Source organism: Sceloporus occidentalis, unplaced genomic scaffold (genome assembly GCF_023333645.1).
Source record: "Sceloporus occidentalis isolate IW3139 unplaced genomic scaffold, rSceOcc1.0.p SCAF_6, whole genome shotgun sequence".
NCBI lineage: Eukaryota > Metazoa > Chordata > Lepidosauria > Squamata > Phrynosomatidae > Sceloporus > Sceloporus occidentalis.
In genome coordinates, this window is record NW_028316986.1 from 68,664,279 (window position 1) to 68,682,136 (window position 17,858).

At 36.9% G+C, this 17,858-nt stretch overlaps 1 protein-coding gene across 1 annotated transcript in view; it reads left to right on the plus strand.

Moving 5' to 3' along the window:
* CAPN9 (calpain 9) overlaps positions 1-17,648 on the plus strand; it is a 49,686-nt gene extending 32,038 nt beyond the window's left edge. Inside the window, exons 15-21 of the mRNA XM_089529953.1 lie at positions 182-239; positions 8,059-8,123; positions 10,088-10,156; positions 12,294-12,372; positions 13,222-13,338; positions 14,254-14,312; positions 16,083-17,648. Of these exons, the coding sequence (XP_089386079.1) occupies positions 182-239; positions 8,059-8,123; positions 10,088-10,156; positions 12,294-12,372; positions 13,222-13,338; positions 14,254-14,312; positions 16,083-16,109 (474 nt within the window). The 3' untranslated portion in view covers positions 16,110-17,648. The remainder of the gene's footprint in view (positions 1-181; positions 240-8,058; positions 8,124-10,087; positions 10,157-12,293; positions 12,373-13,221; positions 13,339-14,253; positions 14,313-16,082) is intronic.
* The last annotated feature ends 210 nt before the right edge of the window (positions 17,649-17,858 follow it).

A 17,858-nucleotide genomic window follows, 5' to 3' on the forward strand; every position in this document is an offset into this window, starting at 1 on the left:
GAAAAAAAAGGGGGGACTAATCTACAGGGACTCACCATAACTATATGCTGTGCCTATAGACTGACATGCAAACTAGCAATTAGTAAATATAGGTATGAAAAACTTGTTAGCTCAAACAAATTTAAGCAGAATGAATGTCAAGCCCACAAATATGAGAGCTATTTCCTTTCTTCAACTGCAGGACATGGAGATCAGTCCAGAGGAACTTGAATATGTTCTGAACGCTGTATTGAAAAAAAGTAAGTGCCATAAACACCTGTTTCCCAAATGACAAGCAATTTCTCATTCCATATTGTGATGAAACATTGATTGGCAATTCTGTACAGAACATATTAAGCAGTGGTAATTGCATTTAAGATTAATTACAGTCCCATCATATTGGTACTTAGAAATAAATTTGGTCAAATGCAATGAGATTTACAATTAAGTGTGTATGTGTCAGATGATGATGGGGACAGTGGGGCCTGGAGCCTTAACCCCTGATGAAATCTGGCCAATCGATTGGTTCTAGATAGGACCCTCTGGCTTCCATTATGAAAACTAAATCAGTAGTAGTATCACTATAAAATCCCTGACTTAAACACTACCAAAACACAGGCATGCAAAAGGAAACTCTATGCATGCATAGTTATGTTGCAAGGAATCCTTGTTAAGGATTCACTCTAACCTAGACTCCTATCTAAAGTCTTGTGACTAAACCACATAAAGATTAATTCAACACAAGAATGAGGCTTTTTGCTTTGGTGTGGGACAGTGAATTCTCTTTTATTTTTTTTTTTTTTTTTTTAAATTTTATTATTAAAATCAAATACAATTATTTACAACACAAAACACCATTAACTCTCATACAAATTAAACATAACAACAAGAGAAAGCAAAATTCAAAAAAAAAAAAAATAACTAAAATAAAAATAAAAATAAAAATAACCTCAACACAACACATTCTATATTACACTATACATAATGCCTAATAACTTATACTAAAGTATACACACAAAAAACTGAACTAAATCAAAAAATAAAGAGAAAAATAGGAAAAAAAGGACCATACACAACCATACACATTTAAAACATGACCTTCCCGTCCTTTAAGCTGAATATTTATAATATTTCACATATTATGACTTTCCTTTACTTATTCTTATATTTCTTTACAAAAGTTACTTACTTTTCTTTTAATTAAATCTTCTATGTCTTTCTTAAATGTGTAAATATATAAATAGTATTGTTTATACTTTTGATATCTTTCCTTAGTGTACTATTATCTTAGTAACTTTTATTGAGTTCTTAACATTATTTTACTTTTACAATTACCAGTATATTCATAACATCTTTTTTCCTTAGCACTTTAGCATCTTCTTAACAATCCTAAATACATCATACACATCTTGAGCAGGTTTCATTTTTTCCCCTTCTCTGATAAATATTTCATAATTGGTTCCCATTGCTCTTCCGCTCTATTAGCAAAATCATTCCTAAGTAAACATGTCAATTTATCCACAATCATCATATCGTAAATCTTGTCGTACCATTCCTCCACTGTTGGGTTTTCTTTACATTTCCATTTCCTTGCAAAGACCATTCTTGCCGCAATTATCAAATAGAATATCAGTTTCCCATACTGTCTTTCAATATGCTCGTCTGCTATTATTCCCAACAAAAATAACAATATATCCTTCTTTATTTTAATATTTAATATTTTCTCGACTTCCAGATGTATTTGTTTCCAGAATTTTTTTGCTCTCTCACAATCCCACCACATGTGTTTGAATGATCCTACATTTTCTTTACAGTTCCAACATTCTAGCCTCTGCTCTTTGTTTATCTTACATATTTTCTCTGGTGTGAGGTACCATTTATATTGCATTTTATAGTAGTTCTCCTTTATATCAACACAGAGTGTATATTTTATTCTTTTGTTCCAATTTTTCTCCCAATCATCTAACATTATTGGCCTGCCGATATCTTGTGCCCAAGTTATCATATAGTGTTTTATTGTTTCATTTTCCATTTCCAGATCTAATAGTAGTTTGTATAATTTGGATATTTTATGTTCATCATCATAGATTATTGTCTTTGCCAATTGTGTCTCTTCCATTTCAATTTGTGCTAATTTGGAATCTAATTTATATCTTGCCCCCATTTGCATATAAAGGAACCAATTACATTTCAGGCCTTCTGCTAGTAGTTCTTCCATCGTTTTTAATTTATATTGTCCTACCTCCTTTTTTAGTAAATCTTCATATGATATCCAATCTTCTTTTTTCATTTTTTCTCTCCTAAAAAAAGCTTCGTTAATTGACGTCCATCTAGGAATTTTTTGTATAATGTGGGGCTTATATTTTGTCCAAATTTTAAATAAAGATTTTCTTACCAGATGATTGTTAAAATTTTGATTTACTTTAATTTTGTCATAAATTAAATATCCATGCCACCCGTAGACATTATCGAATCCCTCTAGTTCTAATAATTCATGATTTTTGATTTGTATCCAATCTTTTATCCAATTAAGACAACATGCGTAGTAATATATCCTGAAGTTTGGCAATCCTAGTCCTCCTTTTTCTTTTCTATCTTGCAAGACTTTCAATTTGACTCTTGGCTTTCTGTTGTTCCAAATGAAATTAGATATGTCCTTCTCCCATGTTTTGAAGTGTTTATCATTTATAATTATTGGGATATTCTGAAATAAAAAAAGTAATTTAGGGGTTACATTCATTTGTATAGTCGCAATCCTGCCTAACCAAGACACATTTAAATTATTCCATTGTTTCAAATCTTTTTTTATCTCTTTCCACAGTTGTTCGTAATTATTTTTGAAAAGGTCTGAGTTTTTTCTTGTAATTTGTATTCCCAAATATCTGATTTTCTCTTTTATTTCACATCCCGATATTCTTTGAATTTCTTCTTTATCTTTTTTAGTCATGTTCAATGCCAATATATTTGTTTTATTTTTGTTGATTTTAAAGCCCGCCAATTCGCCAAATTCTCTAATAGTGTTGAATACTAAAGGTATTGTTTCCGAGGGATTCGATAATGTCAAGACTAGGTCATCTGCATATGCCTTTAGTTTAAATTCCGAATTTTTAACTTTTACCCCAGTGATTTTTTTGTTTTTCCTAATTTTATTATTCAATATCTCTAACGCTATAATAAAGAGTAGAGGTGAAAGTGGGCAACCCTGCCTGGTTCCTTTTTCAATTTTGATTATTTTAGATTTTTGTCCGTTAATTAAAATTTTTGCATTTTGCTCCTTATATATTGCTTGTACCCAATTTATAAAGTTTTCCCCCAATTTCATTTCTTTTAACACGCTAATCATATATTCCCAATTTAGGTTGTCGAAGGCCTTTTCGGCGTCAAGAAAGACTAAAATTGCTTGCCTGTCCTTTCTTTTTTCATAATACTCAACTATGTCTATAATAGTTCTAATATTGTCTTTTATTTGTCTTTTTGGTAAGAAGCCCGATTGATCCCTATTAATCCAATTACCCAATACTTTTTTTAACCTTTCTGCTAAGATTCCTGTAAAAATTTTGTAGTCCGAATTTAAAAGAGATATTGGCCTGTAATTTCTAACATCCTCTAGATTTTTTTCTTCTTTTGGAATTAAGGTTATATATGATGTTTTCCATGTCTCTGGTATTCCCTTTTGCAAGATTTCGTTCATTACAATTTGGAGTGGTCCTATTAATTTCTCCCCTAATTTCTGATAGTATATAGCCGGCAGTCCGTCTGTTCCAGGTGACTTCCCTTTTTTCATCTTATTAATCATATCCATAATTTCTTTTACCGTTATCTCCCTGTTTAGCCCTTCCCTTTCTTCCTCCTTAATTTGATTTACTGTCTCTTTTTTCAGAAATGCATCCAAATCGTCCTTGTTTATCTCTTTTTTTGAAAATAATTTTTCGTAATATTTTTGAAATGCTTTCTTGATTTGATTTTGTTCTGTATGTATTTTTCCACCCTCCTTAATCTTCCAAATTGTATTTTGTTCCTTTCTTTTTTTTAATTTCCAAGCCAGCCACTTTCCAGGTTTATTTCCAAATTCAAAATATTTCTGTTTTGTAAATCTTATTTTAATTTCCATCTCCTCTACCATAATTACTGAGATTTGTTTTTGAAGTTTGGCTATTTCTCCTATTATTTTTTTATTATTTGGGTCCTTTTTGAGTATTTTTTCTTTTTCCTTTATTTCTTGTAAGACCATATCCATTTTAGCGCCTCTTTTTTTCCTCTTTTCAATGCTTTTTTGAATAAAGAATCCCCTCATGTATGCTTTGGAGGCATCCCACACTGTCCTTGTTTCTACCTCGTTATTTAAATTGAGTTTAAAAAACCATTCTAAATTTTCTTTAGCCTGTTTTAATACCTTTTCATCCTTTAATAAATTTTCGTCTAATCTCCAATTGAAATCTTTGTGGCTTCCTTTCATTTCCAGAGATATAGGGCAGTGGTCTGAAATTAATCTTGGGAGTATATCTACTTTATTAACTCTAGGCGCCAATGCTGATGTAATAAGAAACATATCAATCCTAGACCACGATTTGTGACAGTCCGAATAGAAAGTAAAATCCTTTTGTGTACCCGCTTTTTCCCTCCAGATATCAATTAGTGCCAAATTATCTTTCATGTCAAAAAAAGTCTTGGGTAATTTGCCCTGATTCTTTTTTATTAATTTGTCTGACCTCCTGTCTTGTTGTGGATCTATTACCCCATTCCAATCCCCTAACAGAATCATATTTTCATAGTCCAATTGGTCTATCCTTTTTTTTAAATTTTGAAAGAAATTTTCTCTATTTTCTGTTGGTGCATAAACCCCCACGATTAGAATTTTTCCCTGTTGGCAGTTTATTTCTAACCCTAAATATTGTCCTTTCTGGTCTTTAAATATTTCAGTGGCTTTTATTTTTTCCTTAATATATATCACTACTCCTTTTTTTCTCTTGTCCCCACTTGCTACATATTCTTTTCCTAATTTATTACAAATTAAATATTTTTCTTCTGTTTTTTTTATTTTGGTTTCCTGCAAACATATTATATCACTTTTTAATTTGCCCAGATAATAATATACTTTCCTTCTCTTCTGTGGACTGTTAAGTCCTTTTATGTTCCACGATATTATTTTCATACAACTATCCATCTTCTACCCCGTTTTCTTCTGAGCTTAGAGCCTCTGCTTCCGGTTCTTTCGCTTCTTCTCCTGTCAGTAGATTTGTCTTCGAATTGGTTTTCCCTCCTTTATTATCTTCCTCCTCTTCTTGTTCTTTATCTTTTGCTAGGTCTTCCAAAAATTCTTTTGCTTCCAATAGTGTTATAATTCTGACTCTTTTTTGTCTGTAACGAAACGAAATCCCTTCTGGTACCTCCCATCTATATCGGATTTCATTCTCTCGCAGTGTTTTTGTCAGAAAAGCGTAATCTCTCCGTTTCCTCAAAATTGCACCAGGGACATCTTTCAGTATTTGAAGTTCCACCTCATCAACAACAAGCTTCGCTTCGAAATATCTTTGTAGTATCGTTTCTTTCATTTGGGTCCTCACGAAATAAATAACAATGTCCCTAGGGAGCTGCTTCTGCTTTGCCACCCAAGAGTTCACGCGAAAGACTTTGTCCAGTTCCCTTTCCATCGATTCTTTGTCTTTTCCAATGAATTCTGCTAGAATTTCCGTCATATTTTCAAAGATTTTTTCACCTTCTATTTCTGGCAACCCTCTGATTTTCAAACATCTTTCCCTCATCTTCTGTTCCCATATATTCCTCTCTTCTTGCATCTCTTTCCTTTTTTCTATTTCTTGTTTTAGTTTATCTTCCAATTCCTGATTTTTCTTTTCCATGACTTTCATTTTTGTTTTAACCTGTCTTACATCTGAAACAATTGATTTAATTGCTTGATTAATCTCTCCTATCTCTGTTCTGATTCCTTGTTTTATTTCTGTCTTCATTCTTTCCATGTCCTGTTTCAAGTCTTCCTTGTCCCTCTTCATATCCATTTTCAGATCCTCCTTATCCCTTTTCATGTCCTGTCTTATTAATCTCATTTCCTCCAATAACAATGTGTTTGCATCTTGAATTTTTGGAAGCTCCAGAGATGGCCTTCTTTGTATTTGAAGTTGCTGTTGCTGTTGTTGTAGTTTTAGTTGTTGTTGTCTTGTTCCTGTGGACATCTTCTCTTGTTAGATTTTACTTACTCAGCAAACTCTTTAATTCAGTGGAGGACTTCTACCCTACAGTATCTATCAATTCCCTATCTATTTTTTTTCCCCCCTATTTAAGTCTTTACTTATTTTCTGTACTTGCACCTTCACGCCACCAGGGGTCGCTGCTGAACTTAGTTTCCTTTTTCCTTTGCTTCACTGGTCTCTTCCTTAATCTTTGTTCAGCCTTTTCCTCGCTTTCTCTTCCTGTTAGTGTTTTAAAGGGGAATGGTCTTTACAAGAAAATGGAGTGCAGGAAATAAGATAAGTAAATACAATTTACAGGATACAATTTATATCACACCCGCTTTCAAACCCTTCCCAACTATTCACTCCACCAACTTCTTCAGTCCCTCTTCCCCCTTTTATGCAGGCTTCGTTTAAAGTTTAAACTGTTCTCCGTTTTACTCTCTGCTTTTCCCCTCAAGCCTCTCCCTCTCAGTCTTCTAATTCCTCTCCACGCTCCCCAGCCTTTCTCTCCTCTCCACCCAGCCCTTCCCTCCCTCACAGTTCTCACTGCTCTTCACTCTCTGGATGTCTTTCACGCCGTCCAGCCCACTCCCCTCTTTTCTCTCTCAATCCTCTTTGCTCCCCTCCCTCCAAGACTCCTCTGCTTCTCCCTGCCCAGCCTTCTCCCCACTTCCCACCAAGCTGGCCTCTTTCTTCGTGTCTTCTGCGTTCTCTGTCGTTCTCCAGTCCAGGCTCCTCACTCCTCTTGGGCCTCTCTGTTTTTTGCCTTCTGTCTCTCCTTCGCGTCCTCCAGTCCAGTCCCTCTATCTCCAACCCTGTCTTTCCTCCGCACTCTCCAACTCTCAGGCCTCTCCACTCCACTCCCCGTCTCCTCCTCGCATTCGCCGGTCAGGCACCTTGCTTTCCCCAGGCCTCTCTGCACCTCACGTTCCGTCTCTCCACCACTCGCACCGTCCTTGTCTCCTTGTCCCTCTCCAGTCCCTCCACTCGTCTCTCTCTGCTTCTCTTACTCTTCTCTCCACTCAGGCCTCTCCAGTTCACCTCCACGTTGTTCCCCTTACACTCTCTTCGATTGGTCTGTCAGTCCTCTTAAACTTCTCCTTTCTCCACTTTCACCGTCCCAATCTCAGCCACTGTTCCCTTTTCGGTTCCAGCAGTCCTTCGCTTTTTACAGTCCTCTATTTCCTCAATTCAGATCTCTAATTGTCCTCCACGTCCTCCACGTTTTTGAGCACGTCCTTGTATTCTAATCCTTTGCAGGCTTCAGTAGTTTTCCTTTTTCCTCTTTTTAATCTCTATCTTTCTCAGTCTGCTCTGTCTAAAGCATCCAAAACACTCTTTTCTTTCTGCAAATCCTTATTTCTCTCTATTATAGACAATTCACTGTATGGTATCCTGGTATTTTTAGTCCAGTTCGTGTATTCAAGAAATAAAGATGTATCAAATTGCAAAAATGTCTCAGGCAATTTTTACAGTTGAAAGTAAATGTATCAGCTTCAAGGTTTTCACGATTGCTGTGGATTACCGTTCACTTATAGTTGGCTGCGTCTGTGAGCCCAATGGCGGCATCAGCGTGGTCGCAGTTTGTCCTTCGGTCTCCTCCACTTCTCTTGGCAATTTAGATGTTTATCCTGCCTTTGAAGTGGGAATCTGACCCCTGTAGGACCCGTCCGCGTTTCCCCTCCGCAGGGATGCAAAAATCAGCTGTCTCCTGTGTCTTTTTGACAGCTCTTACCACGCTGTGCGAGCAGCTCTCAGCAGGACGCTAAAAGTTTGCTCTTTTCGGCGCCATCACCAACCGGAAGCTCCGTGAATTCTCTTTTATATTATTATTATCATCATCATCATCATCATTATTATTATTATTATTATTATTATTATTATCTTCCAGCAAACAACATAAAATTCAAGAAAATAAGTCTCCTTTCATGTAAAAATATCATTTCCCTAATGGATGTATCCTTTTTTGTGTGTGTGTGCTTCAATGGTGAAACAGATAATTTTTATTTATTTAATTTTGCAATATTTGCTGCCTCAAATGCAAAGAAAATAAACTGTCAGCTATTTCTATGTTTTGGCAAAGGACTAAACAGGACATGCCACAGAAGACTAGACAGCTTTCTGGGAAAATTATATAGAAAGATCTTGTAGCACTTTTGACACTAACCAAAGAAAGAAGTTGGCAGCATGAGCTTTTGTAGACTACAGAATGCATCTGAGGAAGCTCATGCTGCCAAGTTCTTTCTTTCAGTGAGTCTTTAGGGTGCTACAAGTTCTCTCTACATACTGATTCTGCAGACTAACATGGCTATATCTTTGAATTCGGGAGAAATTGTTAATGTGTGTTTGCTACACCTCCAAAATTGTGAAACTTAGATACCTGCAACTTGATGTATATACTAAAGGAACTCTTGAGGGTTCACATCTTGAGGTTATTTTGATGTTTAAAAAATGATTTATGTTAAACTATTAAAAAGTCTGTGGCCTGCAGTATTACATTAAGTCTGCCAGTAGATGGCAAACCCCAGACACTTCAGAACTATGAGAGTTCATCGAGATTAAAGATTTTCTCAACAGCAGGAAACCTTGACAACTTTTCCTTTGTGGGGTTTCAAGTGAACCTAGAGCCAGACACACACACACACACACACTCAACTACCTATTGGTTTGTATACCTTTCCTGTGTATATCAATCAGAACTCGGAAAAGATATTTGTCGTATAACTCCTAGAATCCCCCATCCAGCATGAGTTCTGGAATACAGTTTCAAAAGTAATGTTTTTAAATTATGTTATTGATGTGAACCTGGATTTGGAGATATGGATATGGAAATGTGGCTACCTAAATTTGTGGAATTAGAATATGGCAACCCAGAGAGAAAAATGTGAAAAAGAGAAAGCCATTGATTGACTAGAGATTATCAGACAAGGGACAAAACATCCTTGTCCCATCTTTTCCTGTTCTTATAGCACGATCATGAGAAGATTTTCATATGATGTTGCACTTATCCCATGATTATCCCATCCAGAAAGTGTGATTGACCATGATTGCATGGAATGACTTTCAAATGATGTTACACAGATCCTGTCATTGTCCCGTCATTGAAGCGGCATTGCACAGCATGTTGCACTAATGGGAGTTCGCATTAATGCAATGCCATTTCAATGATGTGACAATAGTGTTGCAATCTGAAAGCTTTTCACAGGATTGCAGTCAAAGATGGGCTAAGGATGGGAGAGAGATCCCATCCTTATCCTATCCATGTGTGATAATCTCCTAAGGGTGTATGCACACTATAGAAATAAAGAAGCTTGACACTACTTTAATTGCCATGAATCTATCTTACAGAATCCTGGGATTTGTAGTTTGGTGAGGCACCAGACCTTTCTGACAAATCAGGCTAAATACTTCACCCAACTATGAATGCCAGGATTCCACAGGATGGAGCTGTGACAGTTAAAGTGGTGTGAAATTGCTTTATTTCTGCAGTGTGAATTAGCTCAAGTGACTAAGGACTTTATCTGACTGGCATAAAAGACGGGAGCATCTTGGTATACTCCCGTCAATATCGCACAATAATGCAAAGATTATCACACAACTTCATGATTATCCCACAATTATCCCATGAATAAAGAGGCATTCTAGAGCTTCTTTTTTGGATTTGTTTTGGATTCCTACCAGGGGCCAAATGACTCCATCATTTCACTGTGAGAGAAACCCTGCTCTAGGATACAGGGTATCCTAGTACCAAACTAAGCCAGATATGTATAGAATGCCACTTTAGGTGACGTAGTAGGAAGGTATTTTTTTCTGCAGCAGCAGCAGCTAACACTAATCCTTAGCAGCAGCTTGGATAGTCATGAAATGATAAATATAGGTAGATATACTGTACTTGTTTTCCTTAACATGAACTACATCAGTCCAGTGGAAATGGAAAATTAGATTTTGGCGAATTCAAAATTTTCTGGGACAAATTGAAAAAGTGGATTGTAAGCATGTTCTTCCTTTTTTTCTTGATAAAATTATGAGAATGTTTGGGAAAATGATGAGACTAAAACTAACAGAGTTCTCCTCTTAGATTTTTCTTTGGTTTTCTTAGGTACTTTTGGAAACAGCTATTTTTTGAAGCCTAACATTTTCAGTGTGAATGTTCTTAAAAAGTTATTTCAGGAAACATGTTTTGTTTTCTATAGTGCAAACTATAGTAACTTACAAGAAATATTAACAACACTTTTTACCACTTTTTTTTAAATATATATTTTTGAGATACTGAATGTCAGAAATGTTCCTTAGGGTGAGGCCTAGTAAAATCAACCTTGAATGTATTACATTACTGTTGGTACAAAATAGAAGAAAATGCTGATTCATGATTAGGAGAAAACTCTTGAATTCTCAATAAGTGACTGGGAGCCTATACAGACTGGCCTGAAAGTCCAGCCTGTGGGCGAAGTTGGGGCGTCGCGTCCAGCTGATGCATGCACTGACTCAACCCGCAGGGCGCCATAATGCCATGCGCTACTCCACATGGCGCATGGCATCATAGAGCTTCTCTACCACTACGTCCAAATGATGAAGTGCTGAAGGAGCGCCATATAGCCACGCTGCTATGGCTATGGCGCCCTTTTGAGGGTGCAAAAAAGAAGCCGCTCTTGTGGCTCCTTTTTGCTCCCTCCAAAGGCCAGATCCTTTCTAAAGGATGAAGCAAAGGAAAACAATGCCAAATAATTTACAAAATTCCAGCAGGTATAACTGTTTCTGCTCACACTCGAGGCTGGATGGATGTGAGAGTAGACGAGGGTCAGTGCTTCCAGGACAGAATACATTCTTGCTTTTCACTAGGGGATGGTTCCTTTTTAAATAAGAGTTAAAGTACAGTACTTACAATGACCATGGATAAGTTGACTCAGGTTTTGGAGGAGGGGGGTCAATTTTTTGACTAACATTTCTAGACTTATACATGAGTATATACAGTATTTCTATCTAGTAAGTTAGCAATTACATATTTTAATGGATTCAGTGGGTGTATCCTAGCTGGGACTAATACCTGTAGTTGAGTTTAGCTGTTCTGAGCTGAATATTTCAAAACAGTATTGCATGATAATAAAACAGTTCACAGAACTAAAATAGAGTATTCATATTGCCCATTAAATAGAAAGTTGGGTTGTACAAGGAAGACTTGCAAAAGTAGGTAAGTGGAAAACATAAAACAGCCCTAGTAACCATGCTTGGGCATGCTTGGGCAACCACATAATAGTCCCAATGTTTCAGCTTCATGACAGTCACTATGTTCCACCTCGTGTTGTAAGAAGAACAATGTAAACAATATTTCCAAATGATGATAGCCATTATTCCAGAGTGCCCTGAGTCCACTGAAAACTGTATCTGGAGGAGGGAGAGAAGGGGCACTTCAGCCAGAAGAAATAGATGGTTGTTGTCTCTATTAATGCATTATATGTGGGGTTGTTGTTTTTAAAGAATGCTTTTTTTTTTGGTATACTTGAAAATGTAATATTTGATCAACATGTAAGGGCAAACATTGTTCTAACACATGTATCATACACTCATTAGTCATGGCTCCCTGTTAAATGTATGCTCAAAAGCAGAGTTGATATGGTATAATATATTATGGTTCCCAGGTCCATGAGATAATTAAATGTTTTGCAGATCTACTGTCCTTCACCCAAAACAAATAAACAAACAAAAATCTCAGCATGGCTTTAGTTGATGGTCCCCCAATTCAAAAAAAGTAAAGATAGCACTTCATATATTCTAATCCAGAATTAAGGTAGAAAGAGTTTGAATTTGGGGTGCTATGTTTTGTAATGCCCAGCCTGATTAAGAATTCTGAAGATAAAATTGTCTTTTAAAAAAAAGATAGTTTCCTAGTCCAATAAAGAATTATTCAACTCTGAGTTTTGAGTTAATTAACTTTTTATTTATTAACCGTGTGTGATGGGATTTTCCAAATCTATTACCTCTGGTAAAGCCTCTACTGTTATTAGCAGATGCTACGAAAATGCAATTTCTGAAGAAAGTCCCCTAGAAAATGAAAATATCTTAATTCACTTGCTTCTCACTTATATGTTTATCACTTGCAGAATTGTTTTCTTTCTTTCTTTGGTTCAGGGTATCTACCTCCATTTTGATTCAGATCGCTCTGGCACCATGTCTTCCTATGAACTTCGTCTTGCTTTAAAAGCAGCAGGTATCATTTTTCTTAAAATCTGGCCCACCCAGTCAGGGGTGACAGCCACCCTCTGGATATTGTTGAATCTATTAATTCCTGTCATCCTAGCCAGTGATGAGAGTCATGGGAGCTGAAGTCCAACAGTATCTGGGGGGTCATATGGTCCCAGTCCCTACATGAAGTGAATGCTTAGGACAGCATAGTGTTAAAGGCAAGAGAAGAATCATAGAAGCAAGTCTACCTGCAAGAAATTCTGGGGATCTAGTGAGTGATCAGCAGCAAGCTTTTCCAAAATGACTCCCACTAAAAGATAAACTAATTGTAACTTAACAGACCCATTTATGGCCCATCCATGTATTTCACTCCTAAACTGGATAGGAGTTATGCCACTGGGGAAGGGGGTTAATCTGTTTCCTCATGCTGCTTCCACAATGTAATATTCACCATAGAGAGGGAAAATGGAAGAAAATGCATCCCCTCCATAGCTAATGGCTTCTTTGGGGAGGCAAAGATACAATTTTATCTGTGGCATAGCACAGGAGAAAATCTTAAGCATCCATTGTTTTTGGAACCAGAGCCTGGAAGACACAAGCTTGGGAAATCTTAGTGGATTGCAGCTTCCAGTATCCCACTGCCAGAATGGCCACAGGTCTGCTCTATATGGCTCTGATGTTTCTACAAGGCAACACAAGCAAGTTTCCCCTGAAACATGAACTTAGGCTCATTTTCAGAATGAGAAACAAGGTTGTCAGGATGCTGAATTGTTAGTAGAGCCTAAATTTAATTGAGAACATGTTAAAACTCTTGCCTGGGAGACTGGCAGATGCAAGAGCTTAATAAAGAAACTCAGATTTCTCTTTCTTTAAGGGTTTCAGCTCAATAATTATCTGCTTCAGTTGATTGTTCTCCGGTACGCTGATGATCAGTACCAGATTGAATTTGATGACTTCTTAAACTGTCTAATTCGCTTAGAAAATGCCAGCAGTGAGTATTCTTTCATGCTACCTTTATTAGTTCCCTTGAAAGCCTTTTAATTCCCATTAATATATGATGTCTGATGAGAAATAGCTGTGATTATGGGGTCATTCTAACTGTTTTGGCTTTGTTCATCTTTTGCTTTTGTAAGACTTTCATCTCCTACTAAATATTCTACAATTATGGGCTATGAGTTTGAAACCATGTTTACCTCTAAATCTCTGACAATATGATCCTTATCTTTTAGTGTCATTGGGCCTGAACAGACAGGTCAAAATAAAGCTGCTTCGGGCCACTTTGGAGGTATGCTGTTTAAATGACACATGCATCTTAAGAGGCCCACAGCTGCGCCAAAGCTGCTCTCCAGTTTGTAGGACTGGAGCGTGGTTTTGGTGCAGCTTCCAGCCTCTTAGGATGCATGCTTCATTTAAACAGTGGCCTGAAGCAGCTTTATTTTGGCCTGTCTGTTCAGGCCCATTGTTTCCTCAAAATCAGTGTTTTTACTCTGCTAAGCAATTATATATGGAGTCACTAAAGACAAAAATTTGACAAATGCTGATATTTACATGTCATACTTAAGATTTAAAGAGTTCCATCAGGAAACACTAAGAAAATTCACGAGCTCAAAGTAAAGCCCAAAGCCAAATCAGATCCTTCAGAAAATGTCCAAATATCACCTTCATGTCAATCATTTACTGGAGCATAACATTCATCATGTGACAAATATAAGTTATAAACAAACCTCCAAGGCATAAATATTTCTCAGAGATCCCACCAGGAGTACTAAACTCTCCCTAGTAAATGGTAACTGTCCCCATTTTTGTCACAGTTTCTGAAACAGTTTAGCTTAAAACCATGAACATATCAGTGCTGAAGATTGTATTAGGGTAATATATATCCATCGCATTCTCATTATTATTTCAGGAGTGTTCCAAGCATTAAGTATGAAAAACAGAGACTTCATTAACCTGAATATAAGTGAGGTAAGCATCTTAAAGCATAAAATACTTTGGAAATCTTGGGGGTATAGGGTTTTCACTTTTTCAGTTCTCTTTTCTTTCTTCTACTTCCCTCAATTCACTTTTTATGGGATGATTTTGCTATCAGTATAAATGAATGTAACCAGCAGTAGAAATTTGCTTCCTGGAGCTTTAAATGACAAATTACTTGACTCTTGGACAAATCTACCTACTTTTCTTTCTGTCTAAATAACTTTAGGCTAAACAAGTGACAGGGGACAGGGAAGGCTCACATGTGTCTGACGCTAGACATAAGTATCCTGAGTGGAGGCAGGGCCTCGTGGGCACCATCTGGCTGCCAGTTTGTTGTCAGGAAAAGGGAGGAGTCTTGGAGGGTGACAGCAGTTTTTCCTTTTTCTGATGGAAACTGGTGCCTGGGAACCCTTCCTCACCAGATCAGCTGTTCTAGGACCAAGGAACTGGGATTTTATGTAGAGGACAGAGAAGAAGCCCCATGGAAGAGAAAATCATCCTTTGCGTCTAGCCTGTTTGCATGGAAATCAGGTTGACATATTGCTTTCTCATCAACCTGGTGTAGTAGATTAGACTGAGAGTGATATAGGCAAAAGCAACCCAGTGAGCTTCAAAAGGAAGCAAGGGATACAACTTGGGTTACTCTACCCACTCACCCCCGCAGAGTATGGCCATCTGGTCTGACATGCCACTTTGATCTCATGGACAAGTCTGTCTGATCTTTGGCTGTTTTCTTGCATCAAAGCCAAAAAATATATATACAAAGAACTCGGAAGGTCACACAAACACCCCTGCTGTGAACAGCAGCAGACTTCACAGATTACATACCTCTGGAGTGGGAAGGGGAAACTGCCCATAAAGGGATAAATTGGATAATATTAGGAAAGTCCTTTCAAAGCCTCTACTGTTATTTACATGTGTGTCAGCAGATAAACCCAGCCAAACCAAGGCTCTAAGTTCATTGTGCCAGTGATGGCAGGCAGACAGACTGTGAATCATTATGTCGAGCATGCACATCCTAAATAAACAAAATTTTACTTTATTACATAACAATACCAACCCTAATATATGTATGTATGAAGTGCATGCACAGGCATATACTGTATGAAAGAAAAGCCCTTGTCTTTGTGAAAGCAGAGCTTGAAAAAGTTTTTTGAACTAAACTGATTTTTAAAACCAAACCCAAAAAAACCCCATCTCTGTCAAAGACAAATGGCAATGTCGGATAGAATTATGGTACAGTTTGCCTTAAGTTTGTTAAGGTGATAAAGTGCAGAAAGGATCTTTCTTTTGTTGTTGACTACCGTCAAGTTCACTTTGACCACCTTTAATCTATAGCTCCAATCATACTGGCATTTTATCAACAGAGAGTTTTGTGTACTGTAACTCTCTAAATCTTGAAAATGCCGGGAAGTGGGAACATACTTAACTTTTCAAGATCTGTGATGCATCATCCATAGCAAAAAGTGGGTTGCACCCCATAACTCCTAGACCCTACTGAATAAATAACTGTCAGTGCTTCTGCTTCAGTGTGCCTAATATTTCTGTGATTCTAATCTGAGTCTTTATCTTTGTCTTTCTTTTATTTTCCTACTACAAATCAATATATACTTTGTAATCATAATACCTCCCCATACCACCAAACCACCCCATATTAAAGAGAGAATATGTAGAAGCCAAAATCTTGGCACCAGAACTGTGACAAATTGGCATCATCAGCTATAACATTTTCTCTCTCTCTCTCTCTCTCTTTCTTCTTAGTTCATCAACTTGACTATGAACATCTGAAGAAATCCAACCTGTTTTCAGCCAAATCCCAAGATGCCTCTCATATCAAGTCTGGAATTTTTCCAAGATCTCTTGGAAATGACTTACAACATTTTGCTTTTGTGTCTTCCACCCTTTGATATTTACCTTGGTATCAGTCCTGTTAAAATGTTCTTTTATTTAAAAAAATATATATAGACAAGTACTTAATTGAGAGATATGTTTACTAAACTGATATTTAAATAGATACTGGACCTTAATACAGTTTTGATTACACAGAATGAATAGTTCTAAGCAATCACTGCCATTTTATGAAGCATGGTTCTATTGATACCCAGTAAATTTGCCAAATAGATAAATTACTTTGTGTTCTCATTTTGTCCCCCCCCCCCCCCATCTTTTGTATAGATGTTAAATAGTAAAATGAACTGTAGATGGGGGGAGTGGCCCATTCATTATGGGCTAGTGGATTTTGATGCCACTGAGGAAAATAGCCAGATGAAACAAGGTGATCATGTGATTGCACCTAGTCATACAAATATAATGCTATTTTGGTTTCTTTAGGTAAGCCAAGTTCACTTGATCAATCAATGGGAATTCCCTATCTGGTTTGTCAACTTTTCTCATGACACATGTCACTGAGCTTGTGGACAACCTGTGGCACTCTAGGTGTTGTTGAACTGCAATATTCATAGTTCTTTGGCCTTGGTTATGCTGCCATGCCAACATCTGGAAGGCTGGAATTTGTGTACCTTGTTGTACAGATAGAATTAGCAAGGGTTTTTTAACTCCTGATGTATCTTTAAGCACTTAACTGCATGCACCTAGAATACTTCAGTTCATCCATTCTTACTTGTGACTAAATGCCCCAGACGTTCTATTGTTCCTTTTCCTAATCCGCAATCCTGGGCCCTAAAATTGGCCCCAGACCGCCGCTTTTAGGCAGTCTGTACCGGGCCATAGAGAAGGGAATATGTTCCAATATATCATAGAATTAAAAAGAAACCCACTTGAATGTGGGAATAAAATGTTGCAGCTGTTGCCAGGAACTCCCAGAAAATAGTCTGAGAGAACAGAAATGTTAGGATATTTTTTTAAAACAACAAAAATCAAGAACTGCAACAACAATATCACAACCTCCTGATACATTTGCCCATACAGAGGAGTCAGAGAAATGTATGGTGGAAAGATTTCCTTTATGACCTGCTTGCAAGAAAGTGAAAATGTATCTCTTCATCAAAATTAGGATCAAGTCTTACTCTAGAGTAAACAGAGAGCCCCAATTCATGGCAAAGAATTCATATATGGTCAACTGACAAATATGGATCACTTTTTGGCAATAAACATTACAGGTGTAGTCCATCCAATTTGGGTAACGGTGGAGAAGAGTTAGAGAGTCCTTCTACTCTGTCATTAGAGTGCCAATCTTGATCAAGAGTTTCTGCTAATTATTGATAGAAAAGAAGAAGATAATGCTTCCAGTTACACTTTTAAAGTCTAGTTTTGTCCTCAGTTTGAAGATTATTGGAAACTACATTTTTAGTTTGTATGAACCCCACAACAAGCAATACAATGATACAGTCTTCTGGATTGCTAATGTTATGAAATAAAACTCCCAGAGTAAACTGGAATATGATTAGTTCTTTGTGCTTTCAGTAATGAACTTCTGAAGCACAGATTACAGACAAATATCCAGGCTGGAAACAGATTGCCTTGTGCCCAAAAGAAGTGGATTTGCTCATAATGCCAATCTGATTCATTTCCTAGAGG